Source organism: Schistocerca gregaria, chromosome 1 (assembly GCF_023897955.1).
Source record: "Schistocerca gregaria isolate iqSchGreg1 chromosome 1, iqSchGreg1.2, whole genome shotgun sequence".
NCBI lineage: Eukaryota > Metazoa > Arthropoda > Insecta > Orthoptera > Acrididae > Schistocerca > Schistocerca gregaria.
Window position 1 is genome coordinate 308,159,179 of NC_064920.1, and position 15,023 is coordinate 308,174,201.

The 15,023-nt window shown below is 41.0% G+C and overlaps 1 protein-coding gene across 3 annotated transcripts in view; it reads left to right on the forward strand.

Moving 5' to 3' along the window:
• LOC126343024 (MAP7 domain-containing protein 1-like) overlaps window positions 1-15,023 on the forward strand; it is a 255,278-nt gene that overhangs the window by 15,610 nt on the left and 224,645 nt on the right. For 2 of the 3 annotated variants that reach the window (XM_050001905.1, XM_050001907.1), the window contains exon 2: window positions 397-507. The exons of the other annotated variant lie outside the window; for it this stretch is intronic. In XM_050001905.1, coding sequence (XP_049857862.1) covers window positions 436-507 — 72 coding nt within the window. In that variant the 5' untranslated portion in view covers window positions 397-435. The remainder of the gene's footprint in view (window positions 1-396; window positions 508-15,023) is intronic. 3 annotated transcript variants of the gene reach the window in all.

Genomic DNA, 15,023 nt, shown 5'->3' on the forward strand with positions numbered 1-15,023 from the left:
CACTGGATATAAGTGACAAGCCATCACGCATCAGCATGTGCAAGTGAAACACCCTCATTGAGCTGGCCACAAGGTACAGAGCTGGCCTCTGAGCTCTGCTACTATGTAGTACAGCTTTACTCCTCCAGAATTCTAAACCACACTCAGTCAAATTCATGTGATTGTTAGGACACATGTATTGGTAGTATAGGTACTAGAAATATGAGTGTAAGAGTAGAGTGTAGGTAATGACATGATTGTGTTTTGCCAAATCATATTATTGTGTATTGTGTACCATGTACAAACTTCACCAGCCAGGGTTCTGCAGAAACTTCCTCTCCACTTACAAGCAGGCTGTGCACAAATGAACCCAATTATGCGGCTAGCACACTGAATGCAGTCTCATTGCCATTACAGTTATAATGCAGAAACAACAAGAATTGTCATCAAGTTATTATGTGGAGACATCGAGGGTTGTCGTCAGAACCCAGCTGTGAAAGCGTAACTAACAAGTACCAAAACAACCCAGTGAGTATATTCCAACATGTGTACTACTGATCTTAAGTCCAAATAAGTTAGGGGAAACTGCAGATGCTGTGCAACGAGTACGGTATTGTGCTTTTCATTTATAATAGCGGAATTATCTGGTAAAAACATGCAGATCTGAGCAAAATGCATGTGAGGGGCATCCAAACAAGAGAAAGATTCAGACTTTCTTGTGTAATGCTATGTTTTAGTTCAACAATCTCATGTTCACTTAAGCACAGATAGTTAGTGTTATTTATCCAATGGCAAAAGCTATTCGTTAGTGAGCTGTAAAAGAATAGGCCACATTGAAATGATTGTTGCTTCATGAGAGTGTATTTATAGTTGGTATACATGCTAAGGAATAGGCCCTATTGTTGCCAGTAATGAAGTATGTAAAAAGATTTACCTATACAAGGTACAACAAAGAAGCAAAGGAATGTAGAATGTTGCACATGCCACAAGAAATCGTGCTGATGACGACACTATGGATGTGAGCTCTTACATTAGTAGTAATTACTTCAGTGGCATTATCTCCCAGGCAAGCTCTGCCCACACACAGTGTACCACGTCACGTCAGGCTGCTCAGACCATTTAAACATCCATCAAAACTTCCAGCTACATGTACAGCCAATGGAATGTTCACTAATGAACTCGCCGGTGTAATGGGGATAATTGAAAAGAAGCCTTTCGGGAGGTAACATGCTCACAAAGAAGTAGGCCCACTGAAGTTAGGGAACTGTTGCTGAAACCCCCTGTGTGTGGATCAGCACTTACACCAGTTACAAATGTATTCACGAGGCATAGCAACATATACATGACAAACAATAAAGCGAGTGCATAACTAACTTGATGGTGCAAGGTGTTAGGCAACATAATACTCATTCCCGAAAATAGAGAAGCAGCAGGTGTATAAGACAGCACAGCAGCAAACAGCATGGCATGGGTTGGCTGCGTAGGTCATCTCGTGATACATGAGGTGGAGGGGCGAGAAAGGAAAGGGAAGGCTCTCATGATGTCAGGTGCTTCAGGACATTATGTGGAGTCAGCATCACCAATTGAAAATGTGTGCTAGTCTGGAAGTTGAACCTGAGTCCTCCTGCTCACTAGACAGTTGCGTTAATCACTGCACCACCCAGACACAGTGTTTATCACAATTGTGCAGACTATCTTGTTATGGCTCTTGGCCAACTCCGATGCCCATTTAGCACTGCCTTTCCACAGTCCCTATCCACATTCTCCATGCTCGCTATTTTTGAGATTCCCGTAGGAGATTGAATGTAATTGTTCATTTGCACTAAAGGTGACGGATTTGTAGCCCATCGAGGCAACAGAGTTATATGAATGCATGGTATCTGTTCGCTCTCTCAGGTGTGTTTGAAAGAGGGAGATGACATCATGTGTTGCTTTCCTTTCCTTTCTCCCCCCCCCCCCCCTCTCCTCGCCCCCCTCCAGCTTCAATTTACGTAATGTGCATCGCAGTTGCGGATTCCGCATGGTGTCTGTCTTTTGAACATTTCCATAAGAACAGAGACCAGGCATTCATACAATTGAGTCATCTTGATGGGCTATGAATCCACCTCCATGAAGGTAAATGCGCAATCATATTTGAGCTTCTGTAAGAACCTCAAAGTAGCGAGCATGAAGGATGTGAATGGGGACTGCAGATAGGTGGCACTAGGTGATAATGTGGGTCGGCCAAGGGGCATACCAAGAAGATAGTCTGCACAGTTGTGATAAACACTGTGTCTGGGTGAAGCAGTGGTTAATCTCATTAAGCAGAAGGTGCTGGGTTCAAGTCCTGGTCTGGCACACACTTTCACTCAGTGCTGCTGACTCCACGTAAAGTCCTGATGCAGCCAACATCATGAGGTCCTTTCCTTCCCTTCCCTTCCCTTCCTCCCTGCTCCACCTTTAGTTGACACTACAATAACTCACTAACAAAACTCAAACACACAATTCCAATACGAAGCATACAAGTAATATACAAAGTCTGAGAGACAATACTATATCGGTCCAGTCACTCACTTTTTTTTTTGTTTCTCTCTCTCTCTCTCTCTCTCTTTGGGTGGTGTTATCAGTCTTCTGGCTTGTTTGATGCAGCCTGCCACAAATTCCTCTCCTGTGCCAAATTCTTCATCTCAGAGTAGCACTTGCAACCTAAGTCCTCAATGATTTGCTGGATGTATTCCAATCTCTGCCTTCCTTTACAGTTTCTGCCCTCTGCAACTCCCTCTAGTATCACGGAAGTCATTCCCTGATGTCTTAACAGATGTGCTATCATCCTGTCCCTTCTCTTTTTCCACACATTCCTTTCCTTTCCAATTCCGCATGGAACCTCCTCATTCCTTATCTTTTCAGCCTACCTAATTTTCAGCGTTTGTCTGTAGCACCACATTTCAAATTCTTTTCGATTCTTTTCTCTTCTGGTTTTCCCACAGTTCATGTTTCACTACCATAAAATGCTGTGCTCCAAAAGTACCTTATCAGAAATTTCTTTGTCAAATTAAGGCATATGTTTGATAGACTTCCCTTGGCCAGGAAAGCCCATTTTGCAGTGCTAGTCTGCATTTGGTGTCGTCCTTGCTCTGTCCATCAGTGGTTATTTTGCTGCCCAGGTAGCAGAATTCCTTAATTTCATCTACTTCGAGACCATGTTCTGATGTTAACTTTCTTGCTGTTTTTATTTCTGCTACTTCTCATTACATTTGTCTTCTGTCGAATTAATCTCAGTCCATATTCTTTACTCATTAGATTGTTCATTCTATTCAGCAGATTATATAATTCTACTTCACTCAGGATGGCAATGTTATCAGCTAATTGTATCATTAATATCCTCTCACCTTGAATTTCAATTCCACTCCTGAACCTTTCTTTTTTATGTCCATAATTGATTCATCAATGAAGAGACTAAACAGTAGGGGCTAAAGACTACATCCCTGCCTTACACCCTTTTTAATATGAGCACTTCGTTCTTGGTCATTCGCTCTTATTATTCCCTCTCGGCTCTTGCACATATTGTATATTACCCCTCTCTCCCTAAAGCTTACCCCTATTTTTCTCAGAATTTCGAACATTTTGCACCATTTTATATTGTGAAATGGTTTTTCCAGATCGACAAAACCTGTGAATGTGTCGATTTTTCTTTAGTCGTACTTCCATTATCAACCGCAATATCAGAATTGCCTCTGTGGTGCCTTTACCTTTCCTAAAGCTAAACTTATCATCATGAAGTGCATCCTCAATTTTCTTTTCCATTCTTCTGTATATTATTCTTGTCAGCAACTTGGATGCATGAGCTGGTAAGCTGATGGTGCGATAATTCTCGCACTTGTCAGCTCTTATTGTCTTCGGAATTGTGTGAATGATATTTTTCCAAAAAGCAAGTGGTATGTCGCCAGATTCATGCATTCTGTACACCAATGTGAGTAGACTTTTTATTGACACTTCCCCCAATAATTTTAGAAATTATGATGGAATGATATCAATTCCTTCTGCCTTATTTGTTCTTAAGTTATCCAAAGCTCTTTTAAATTCTGATTCTAATATTGGATACCCTACCACTTCCAAAATGCTTCGTGTTTCTTTTTCTATCAAATCAGACGTATCTTTCCCTCGTGGAAGCTTTCAGTGTATTCTTTCCACCTATCTGCTCTCTCCTCTGCTTTTAACGGTAGAATTCCCGTTATCTACATTTACATCCATACTCCGCAAGCCACCTGACGGTGTGTGGCGGAGGGTCATACTGTACTATAGAAGGGAGAACCGATTGAGGTACTCAGGGTACCCTCCGCCACACACCGTCAGGTGGCTTGCAGAGAATGGATGTAGATACTCGTAATGTTACCACTGTTGCTTTTAATGTCACTGAAGTTGTTTTGACTTTCCTGTATGCTGTGTCTGTCCTTCAGAAATCATTTCTTTTTCGATTTCTTCACATTTTTCATGCAGCCATTTCGTCAGCTTCCCTGCACCTCCTATTTATTTCCTTCCTCAGCGACTTGTATATCTGCATTCCTGAGTTTCCCTGAACATTTTTGTACTTCCTCCTTTCATCGATCAACTGAAGTATATGTTCTGTTGCCCAGGGTTTCTTTACAGTTGCCTTCTTTGTACCTATGTTTTTATTTCCAGCTTCTGTGATGGCCCTTTTCAGAGATGCCCATTCCTATTTAACTGTGCTGCCCACTGAGCTAATCCTTATGGCTGTATGTGTAGCATTAGAGTACTTCAAGTCAATCTTGTCATTCCATAGTACTTCCGTATCCCACTTCTTTGTGTATTGTCTCTTCCTGACTAATGTCTTAAACTTCAGCCTACTCTTTATTGCTGCTGTGTTGTGATCACTCAATATCATCTCGCAACAGCAAATTTGAAATATCAATACCAGAGTGTGCCACAACATACTGCAAAACACTCTCTGCAAACATAATTCATTTTGAATACAGTGGCATTTATGATCTCACATAACACAACACAACATAGCTGCACACAGGTCAAAGTTGATGGCCCATACCACAGGTGTTTGCTGACCTAGAAATGGATGAAGTTTTGAACAATAGTGCCACTTACCAGTGTTAATGATATAAAGGCGAGAAAGGCAAGCTGTCTGTGCATTGGCTGGATTTTCTGTCATATATGTGGGATATGGTCAGCAGCAGAGGCGAGTCCTGGTGAAGAAGATACAACTCTTTATTAGTCACTTTATTAATTCTTACAGTTCAGACATTCTTCTGATTGTGCTCCATTCTCTGGTGCAGTCTGGAGTTCCCTCATAATATTCTGGCATCATAACTGCAGACAATGTATGGCAGACAGTGCACATGTGGTGCTTGGGAGACAGAGTGTTGCGCAGGCATCTCTGGTACGCGAGGTGAGCTGAGATGACAGGATGCAGCTGTGCTGCAGTCAGGGGTGGCAGACAGACAGGCAGAAATCCTTTCTTTGTGGTCCGTTGGTGGCAGAGTTCACTGCGAGGAGTCCCAGTTGACATACAGCAGGTGCCAGGTTTGGCCATGCCGTCCCGAACATGACATACTCGGCTGGGCCAGCCTTTAAATACTTGTTCCCAGCACTGAATTCGTGGGAGGGCTGTGTTTGTAGCCCACTGTGGACTACTTGGAACAGGACAATGACTGGTGTCTGGCGTAATCATCAATAATGTAGAAGTCACTCGAACTGCAGTGGCTTCTCGAAAGCTGGCCCCAGGGCATTGGCAACCGGGCTGATGTCATGGAAGTCTTGTTGCTGCTGAGGGTGTGTTGATCATGCAGAAGCAATGGCTGGCTGCAGCCAATGTCCATGGTTTGTAGCCTGATTTTGGTGCTTGTGGTCCAATGACGTGGGAGCTGATAGTGCAGATCAGTGACCAGAACCTGCTGTCTGGCTGCTGCCTTGTTGCAGTTTGGGCTCTGACTTCTGCTCCAAGTTCTCCTATAGTTTTGTCCCATTACAATCTCCTCCTCTCTGCGAAGAAAATTCACCCTTGACTTTACTGAATTAAAAACACTGGATAATTTACACTTTTACGCTTTGTATTTATTCCTCCATTCACGGTATCACATGGTACGTTATTTGTGTGCCGTCACTAGCAACTACCTACACTTTCTCACAACCACTGAGCCATGTATTGTCATGTGCACATTGGTTACATTAGTTCATTTTCAGTCCTGTTAGCATCTATGTCATTCCTCTCATGGGGATAATGGGAATCAGGAAAGCATTCTAACCTCCTTATTTTCTGCATTCTAAATTTGTGTGTCTCACATTTGCCTATTAGTTACATCACATTCAACTGTAACACAAGGTACACAAACAATATGACCCTCTATCTGGTGCTAACATTTAAAAAAAGACATACTTCATGACTTTTACACTTATCTTTCCATTAAGCTACACTGTTACTTTATCACTTTGACCTAGCAAATAATAAAATCTACTCTAGGTGGAACAGAAGTGACCTACGCAAACAGAATGATTTGTGCACTGTCTTGCTGCTTAGCGATACTGGCCTGTGTGAACTCTGTGGTTTGTGCACTGTCCTTTTGCTCCACATTCTTATACCTTAGCAGTTTGGACAAGTTTACTTATAACAGTAGGGGGTCCATGGTAATGTTGCTTTGGTCATGGCTTGAAGACATTGTGACTTGGGAATCTATCTAAATTCACTTCTTCCAAATACATCAATAAATGTTTGTAATACTCCACGATACTTAAAGTCTAACTTTTCATTTTTACAATAAATCTCCAACACTTCATAATAAACCTCAATATCTCCACAAACAGATACCTCTCATTCTGAGAGAAAACAACTAATCCAATGGCCTTGTTTCAAGAGCACTCAAGGCCACTGATCCAGCTACAGGCAGTGTAATAGGTGCACATGTTGTGCACAAATTTAACATTTTCCCAGCCACAGGCACTGTATCAGCCCCACCTGTGCAGCACAATAATCCTCCAACTTCGGAGCCACAGGCGCTGTAACTGCCTCGCTTGTGCTGTCCTTAATTCTTACTGACCACAGGTGCTATATCAGCCCCACCTGTGACATACAATAAAAAAATCCCTTTTATTCCTTTATTTGCACATCTATTCCAAAATCTGATATATTGTCCCTCTATGTCACTTCTTTTGCGTGGGTGGCTATTGCTGGTGGTTTTAGTGCTACCATGAACATTGTGTCTTGAAGGGCCAGGAGCAGTTTAACTCACGAAGTCATGGCCAACGGTGTTTCTTACATCTGTATGGCATCTCAGCACTTTGGCTATTATGAGACAATGCTGCATGATGTGAAGACAGGGAAACCTAACCAAACAATAGTGTTGCGACTCTTTAATTTAGTTCTAATACATCGACACTATACCATGGCTTAAACCTTACTCAGCAAAGAAGTACCTGCTAATTGTTTTCCTTGTGCATCATGTTCTCCAGATTACATCTCCTAATATTCATGGCTTAGTGATGATCTTGAATCCTACATCTAGTCTATCTCTCATTACTAGTATACATATTTCCTATTGTCTTTTCTCATCCTAAGACATTTACTCTATACAATTCTTTATTTACAGCAAAAATTTTTATGTCTCTTGTGGATTAACCTTAAGAAATCACAAGTTTACAGGGTATCCAAGCTTTTCCAAGTCTCAACTAGACACACTCTTTAGACTGGCTAGTCTAATACCCTTTTTTTATAGCAAACCCAACATACTATGGGATGTGACTCAGTGCAGGGGATGGAGTGCCTTGGTAAATTGCACTGGAAGCCTATTACTGAAGTTAATGGTTCAGCCCTCGGTCCCTTACCAAAGACTACAGCAATATCTAACTCTGAAAGTATGTAGAAAAGTAATGGAAGGTCAAAGCAGAGGATGTAGGGAATCCCTGATGTGAAAGTAAAAGGTTTTATGCTGCTACTTATCTTTCTGTTCCACATTCTTGAGATCTCTGTCTTCCATCTATTGATTTCCCTTTCCTCTTTGGAAAGCTGCTGCTATGGAACCATGGTGTTGACTGCTGTCTTCCAGGTTGTTAACCTTCATATCCACCTTCAACAGTCCATCGGGCACCAATGTGAAGGTGAGTTGTCTGGAGTCGAAGCCTGAACTGACAGTTAGGTGCAAAGGTGAGTGGATGGTGCAGTGCCGCCTGCCAGGCTGTGCAGACTGACAGAGGCTCCTCCTTCATGGTCTGATGGTGGCAGAGTTTAGAGTGAGGATTCCCAGCTGACACACAACCAGCACCAGGTGTGGCTGTGCCGAACCAGAATGTGACATACTTGGCTAGGCCAGTCTTTAAATGGTGGTTCCCGGCACTGAATTCGCAGAAGGGCAGCATTTGTGAGTCACTGTGAACCACCTGGAACAGGACAGTAACCAGGATCTGCCATAATCGTCGATGACGGGTAAATCAATTGAGCTGGAGTGGCTTCTCAAAGGCTAGCTGCAGGGCACTGACACCTGGGATGGTGTCATGGAAGTCTTGCTGCTGCTTGAGGGGTGTTGTTCAAGCAGGAGCGATGACCAGCTGTGGCCAATGTATGTGGCTTCTAGCCCGATTTCAGCTCATATGGTCCAATTACACTGGAGCTGATCATGCAGGTCAGTGGCTAGCAACTGCTGTCTGGTTGTGGCCTCATTGCAGTTCTGGGCTCTGACTACTGCTCTTGGTTCAGCTAAATTTTGTTCCATTACAATAGGTTTACAATATAGGCCAGAGAATAGCAAGATAAGCTATCAACTAGATTATCAACCAGATGTTTATGTTTGAACAAAAAAAATAAGATCCAAGAGATGTTCACTGTATCAAGCACAAAGTCTGCAGAGCTGTCTAAAAGTTGATTCCACAGTCCTCCTGAGGACTAAAGACATATCAAGTAGCCTATAAATATAGTAGAGGAAACTTGTGCAAGAATGCATTAGTTCCACATGAGACAGTGCACATTGGTGACATCTAGCAGCGTGAAATGATAACTATATTTTGATCGCCTGCTAGCACGTAATATGTGTGCATGAAATGAAGTATGAGGTGTCTAGGAATTGGCTCTCATACATAAAGTAATGAGCACAAGAAGGCATTTAATGAACCATAGGTTGGGAATCGTGGCATAAAGGAAATATTTTTGCTGTGGAATAAACAATTTTATTTGTCAGAGAACTGAATGTATGACACTATGTCACTACTTACAATTGACATCTTACAAAAGTTAATTCGTCATACATGCATAATTTTCTGCAGTTTGACATTCTTTTTCGATGGCTGAGATGCAGAAGAGTAATTTATTTTACTTACATATGCTTTAATCGGCACTGAAAAATATTTGTTGGTTAATAAGAGGAAATAATTTTTGCAAACATCCTCTGCAGCAGCACACTGACTCGTCAGTCAATGGACCAATTTGTTTCTAACTTCACAAGTGCTTTCCAATAAAAAGTTACTAAAATGACTCCTGAAAATGTCAGACATTGTAGAAAACAAGAATTTTGCACACTTATTAGGAAAAAAATTTTTTTTGCTTGTTTCATACTTTTTTACAGATATATGAAAGGTATCTGGGTCATGATAATTTTGTTCAGTTGATATGAAAGCAATTTTACACTCATTGTGCTCAATTCTGCTTATGGCCCAACAAATAGCAGCATTATCTGCATTTCTTTGCGCAGCATCTACTGCATCTGTAACTCCATCAGTGGCTACGTTACAGATAGACCTGTTATTGACACAAACTGTGAGGTTCCTCATCTGCAGTTCTTACTGTGTTATAAGAAATGCTGCAACATCGAATTCACAGTTTCTGCTTTGTGATGGCAATAACAACTTGTTTATCATAACTGTCCTAAAAACACTGCAAAATTTTGATGCATCAGGGTAACCCGCACTATTGCAAATGCATTTTCAATACAATCCTGTGTCAGTCTTTTGGTAAACAGAAATGTAAAATTAAACCTTTCATTTAATTCTTGCCACAAGGACTTAAGAGCAGTGATACTATCAATCCAACTTTGAATTCACTGTGAATTTTTTCATTACTAAGAACAAACAACTGCTTTAAATTTTCCTGAATTTCCAACGGTTTGTGTAAATGTTAGAATCACTGCAAAGTGGTTTTCTGTGCTGTTTGGATTTCTACATTTTGATTAATTAAAAGTGTTAAATAGAGTATCATACATTTCAAGGAAATCAGCTGTAACAGCAGTTGAGGGTGGCAAAGAAATCTTACATGTACTTGAATACCACAAGCAATGGAGTGACTTAGGGTCCTCACTGCTAAATACACCCTCATTAGTGAGAAGGGAGAAAGTGTGATGCATAGTTTTGTGATCTTGGGGGCAAGTCTAGCTAAAACTACTGAGTCTTTCATGTAAAATTCTTCAATGTGAGTCCATCTACAGACTTTTCCTTTCCACAGAAAGTCATATTTCTTGAGATTACTTCCAAGTGGCTTGAGTAAGTAAGGAGCAGCATAGAAATAAAAATAGTTTTCTCCATTCACTTCAATAAAAGGATTTCCTGAGTTTTCTCATTTTTACATTATTTGTATATTGATCAGAGACTACAGTTTTAGGTATTAGACCACTATTCTGAATTTGAACCAAAATGTTAATCAACATATCTTGTATTATCGCTGTTGACATGACTTCTTGGGACAAATAACAGCTAATTATTTGCTTAAAATTTAAGTGCAGACAGCCTGCTGTAGAATCTCACAGCAATTCAAAAAGCAAATTAAAAGGAGCCAACTCAAGCCAAGGAAGGACTTCCTGAACTTGATAAACGAATCAACTAATTTCACACAAATGCTGTAGACTGTAGGGAGGATCATGGGAAGCCACACACCAAGCAGTGTTGTTAAGATATCAGACTCATATTCAGAAGAATGTTAAGTATAGATCCCCACTGGCCATCCGATTAAGCTTACCTCCAGTTTCTATAAATCACTTCAAACAGTTTCTTGCATGATTCATTTAAAATGGTTGCATCTTGAAATGTAACCGTCTCAGCCAGATGATAAGTACTATGTGATATAAAGAATTAGTGTAGCACCTGATACATGTGTACTCTTTGATCCTACAGTTTCTTTCCTCAGATTTTTGGCGTGAAAATATAATTTTAAGCAGCTAATTGACAATTTTGGTTACTAAGTTGAGGATTACCCGTACCCGTGGTCTAGGGGTAGCGTCTTTGATTCATAATCAAAACATCTTCGGTCCCGGGTTCGATCCCCGCCACTGCCTAAATTTTGATAAATAATCAGCATTGGTGGCCGAAGACTTCCGGCATAAGAAGTCAGCCTCATTCTGCCAACGGCCTTGTCAAAGAGGGTGGAGGAGTGGATAGAGGTTCAGGGCACTCTCTTGTCCTAGGGGTGGGAAGAATCAGCAATGATCAACGACATGAGGATGCAGAAGGCAATGGAAACCACTGCATTAAAGACACGTAATGTGTATCCGCAGAACATGTGGCCTGTAGTTGAAGAAGTGTCATGATAATCTCTCCATTGGCAAAAGATTCCGGAATAGTCCCCCATTTGGATCTCCGGGAGGGGACTGCCAAGAGGGAGGTTACCATGAGAAAAAGATTGAATAATCAACGAAAGGATAATGTTCTACGAATCGGGGCGTGGAATGTCAGAAGCTTGAATGTGGTAGGGAAACTAGAAAATCTGAAAAGGGAAATGCAAAGGCTCAATCTAGATATAGTAGGGGTCAGTGAAGTGAAGTGGAAGGAAGACAAGGATTTCTGTCAGATGAGTATCGGGTAATATCAACAGCAGCAGAAAATGGTATAACAGGTGTAGGATTCATTATGAATAGGAAGGTAGGGCAGAGGGTTTGTTACTGTGAACAGTTCAGTGACCGGGTTGTTTTAATCAGAATCGACAGCAGACCAACACCGACAACGATAGTTCAGGTATACATGCCGACGTCGCAAGCTGAAGATGAACAGATAGAGAAAGTGTATGAGGATATTGAAAGGGTAATGCAGTATGTAAAGGGGGACGAAAATGTAATAGTCATGGGCGACTGGAATGCAGTTGTAGGGGAAGGAGTAGAAGAAAAGGTTACAGGAGAGTATGGGCTTGGGACAAGGAATGAAAGAGGAGAAAGACTAATTGAGTTCTGTAACAAGTTTCAGCTAGTAATAGCGAATACCCTGTTCAAGAATCACAAGAGGAGGAGGTATACTTGGAAAAGGCCGGGAGATAGGGGAAGATTTCAATTAGATTACATCATGGTCAGACAGAGATTCCGAAATCAGATACTGGATTGTAAGGCGTACCCAGGAGCAGATATATACTCAGATCACAATATAGTAGTGATGAAGAGTAGGCTGAAGTTCAAGACATTAGTCAGGAAGAATCAATACACAAAGAAGTGGGATACGGAAGTCTAAGGAATGACGAGATACGTTTGAAGTTCTCTAATGCTATAGATACAGCAATAAGGAATAGCGCAGTAGGCAGCACAGTTGAAGAGGAATGGACGTCTCTAAAAAGGGCCATCACAGAAGTTGGGAAGGAAAACATAGGTACAAAGAAGGTAGCTGCGAAGAAACCATGGGTAACAGAAGAAATACTTCAGTTGACTGATGAAAGGAGGAAGTACAAACATATTTCGGAAAAATCAGGAATACAGAAATACAAGTCACTGAGGAATGAAATAAATAGGAAGTGCAGGGAAGCTAACATGAAATGGCTGCAGGAAAAATGTGAAGACATTGAAAAAGATATGATTGTCGGAAGGACAGACTCAGCATACAGGAAAGTCAAAACAACCTTTGGTGACATTAAAAGCAACGGTGGTAACATTAAGAGTGCAACGGGAATTCCACTGTTAAATGCAGAAGAGAGAGCAGATAGGTGGAAAGAATACATTGAAAGCCTCTATGAGGGTGAAGATTTGTCTGATGTGATAGAAGAAGAAACAGGAGTTGGTTTAGAAGAGATAGGGGATCCAGTATGAGAATCGGAATTTAAAAGAGCTTTGGAGGACTTACGGTCAAATAAGGCAGAAGGGGTAGATAACATTCCATCAGAATTTCTAAAATCATTAGGGGAAGTGGCAACAAAACGACTATTTACGTTGGTGTGCAGAGTATATGAGTCTGTCGACATACCATCTGACTTTCGGAAAAGCATCATCCACACAATTCCGAAGACGGCAAGAGGTGACAAGTGCGAGAATTATTGCACAATCAGCTTAACAGGTCATGCATCGAAGCTGCCTACAAGAATAATATACAGAAGAATGGAAATGAAAATTGAGAATGCGCTAGGTAACGATCAGTTTGGCTTTAGGAAAAGTAAAGGCATGAGAGAGGCAATTCTGACATTACGGCTAATAATGGAAGAAAGGCTGAAGAAAAATCAAGACACGTTCATAGGATTTGTCGATCTGGAAAAAGCGTTCGACAATATAAAATGGTGCAAGCTGTTCGAGATTCTGAAAAAAGTAGGGGTAAGCTATAGGGAGAGACGTGTCATATACAATATGTACAACAACCAAGAGGGAATAATAAGAGTGGACGATCAAGAACGAAGTGCTCGTATTAAGAAGGGTGTAAGACAAGGTTGTAGCCTTTTGCCCCTGCTCTTCAATCTGTACATCGAGGAAGCAATGATGGAAATAAAAGAAAGGTTCAGGAGTGGAATTAAAATACAAAGTGAAAGGATATCAATGATACGATTCGCTGATGACATTGCTATCCTGAGTGAAAGTGAAGAAGAATTAAATGACCTGCTGAACGGAATGAACAGTCTAATGAGTACACAGTATGGTTTGAGAGTAAATCAGAGAAAGACGAAGGTAATGAGAAGTAGTAGAAATGAGAACAGCGAGAAACTTAACATCAGGATTGATGGTCACGAAGTCAATGAAGTTAAGGAATTCTGCTACCTAGGCAGTAAAATAACCAATGACGGACGGAGTAAGGAGGACATCAAAAGCAGATTCGCTATGGCAAAAAAGGCATTTCTGGCCAAGAGAAGTCTACTAATATCAAATACCGTCCTTAATTTGAGGAAGAAATTTCTGAGGATGTACGTCTGGAGTACAGCATTGTATGGTAGTGAAACATGGACTGTGGGAAAACCGGAACAGAAGAGAATCGAAGCATTTGAGATGTGGTGCTATAGACGAATGTTGAAAATTAGGTGGACTGATAAGGTAAGGAATGAGGAGGTTCTACGCAGAATCGGAGACGAAAGGAATATGTGAAAAACACTGATAAGGAGAAGGGACAGGATGATAGGACATCTGCTAAGACATGAGGGAATGACTTCCATGGTACTAGAGGGAGCTGTAGAGGGCAAAAACTGTAGAGAAAGACAGAGATTGGAATACGTTAAGAAAATAATTGAGGACGTAGGTTGCAAGTGCTACTCTGAGATGAAGAGGTTAGCACAGGAAAGGAATTCGTGGCGGGCCGCATCAAACCAGTCAGTAGACTGATGACCCAAAAAAAAAAGTTGAGGATTTACTTCATTTTGTGATTAGATATGAACACTGTCTAATAAAAATAGACCTGTATTGAGAGTACATTGTTTAGGTCATGTATATTCTAAAATTTATAATAATTTGTGACTTTTAATATGAAAACCAAAATTGATTAGAGTTTTAAAACTTTGTTAAATTGCTTTATTTATTGGACAAATGTTGAAGCTTGATATTAATGGAATAATTTATAACATTCCAGATAATGAAAACCAATGTAAGAAGTTTGAACTCTGGGCAATATTTCTGCAGTTTTGAAACAGTAAATAAAAATTTTCGCTGAAAAATGGTAAACTAAGATGACGATAACCCCCCCCCCCCTCTCCGGCCTCAGGGATTGTAATGTATCAGAACGTCCGAGAGGTAAGGTTTGGGAGAGACAGATGCCTCATGCCAAAGCATGCAGAGAAATGCAGGCAAGTGTGTCATTGACGTTATCAAATTGAAGATATACAATGCGCCTTCTGCTGAACTCGGCGATTGTGCCGTGCACCATGTGGGCGTTAGCCCCAATGCAAATGCTGGAATCTG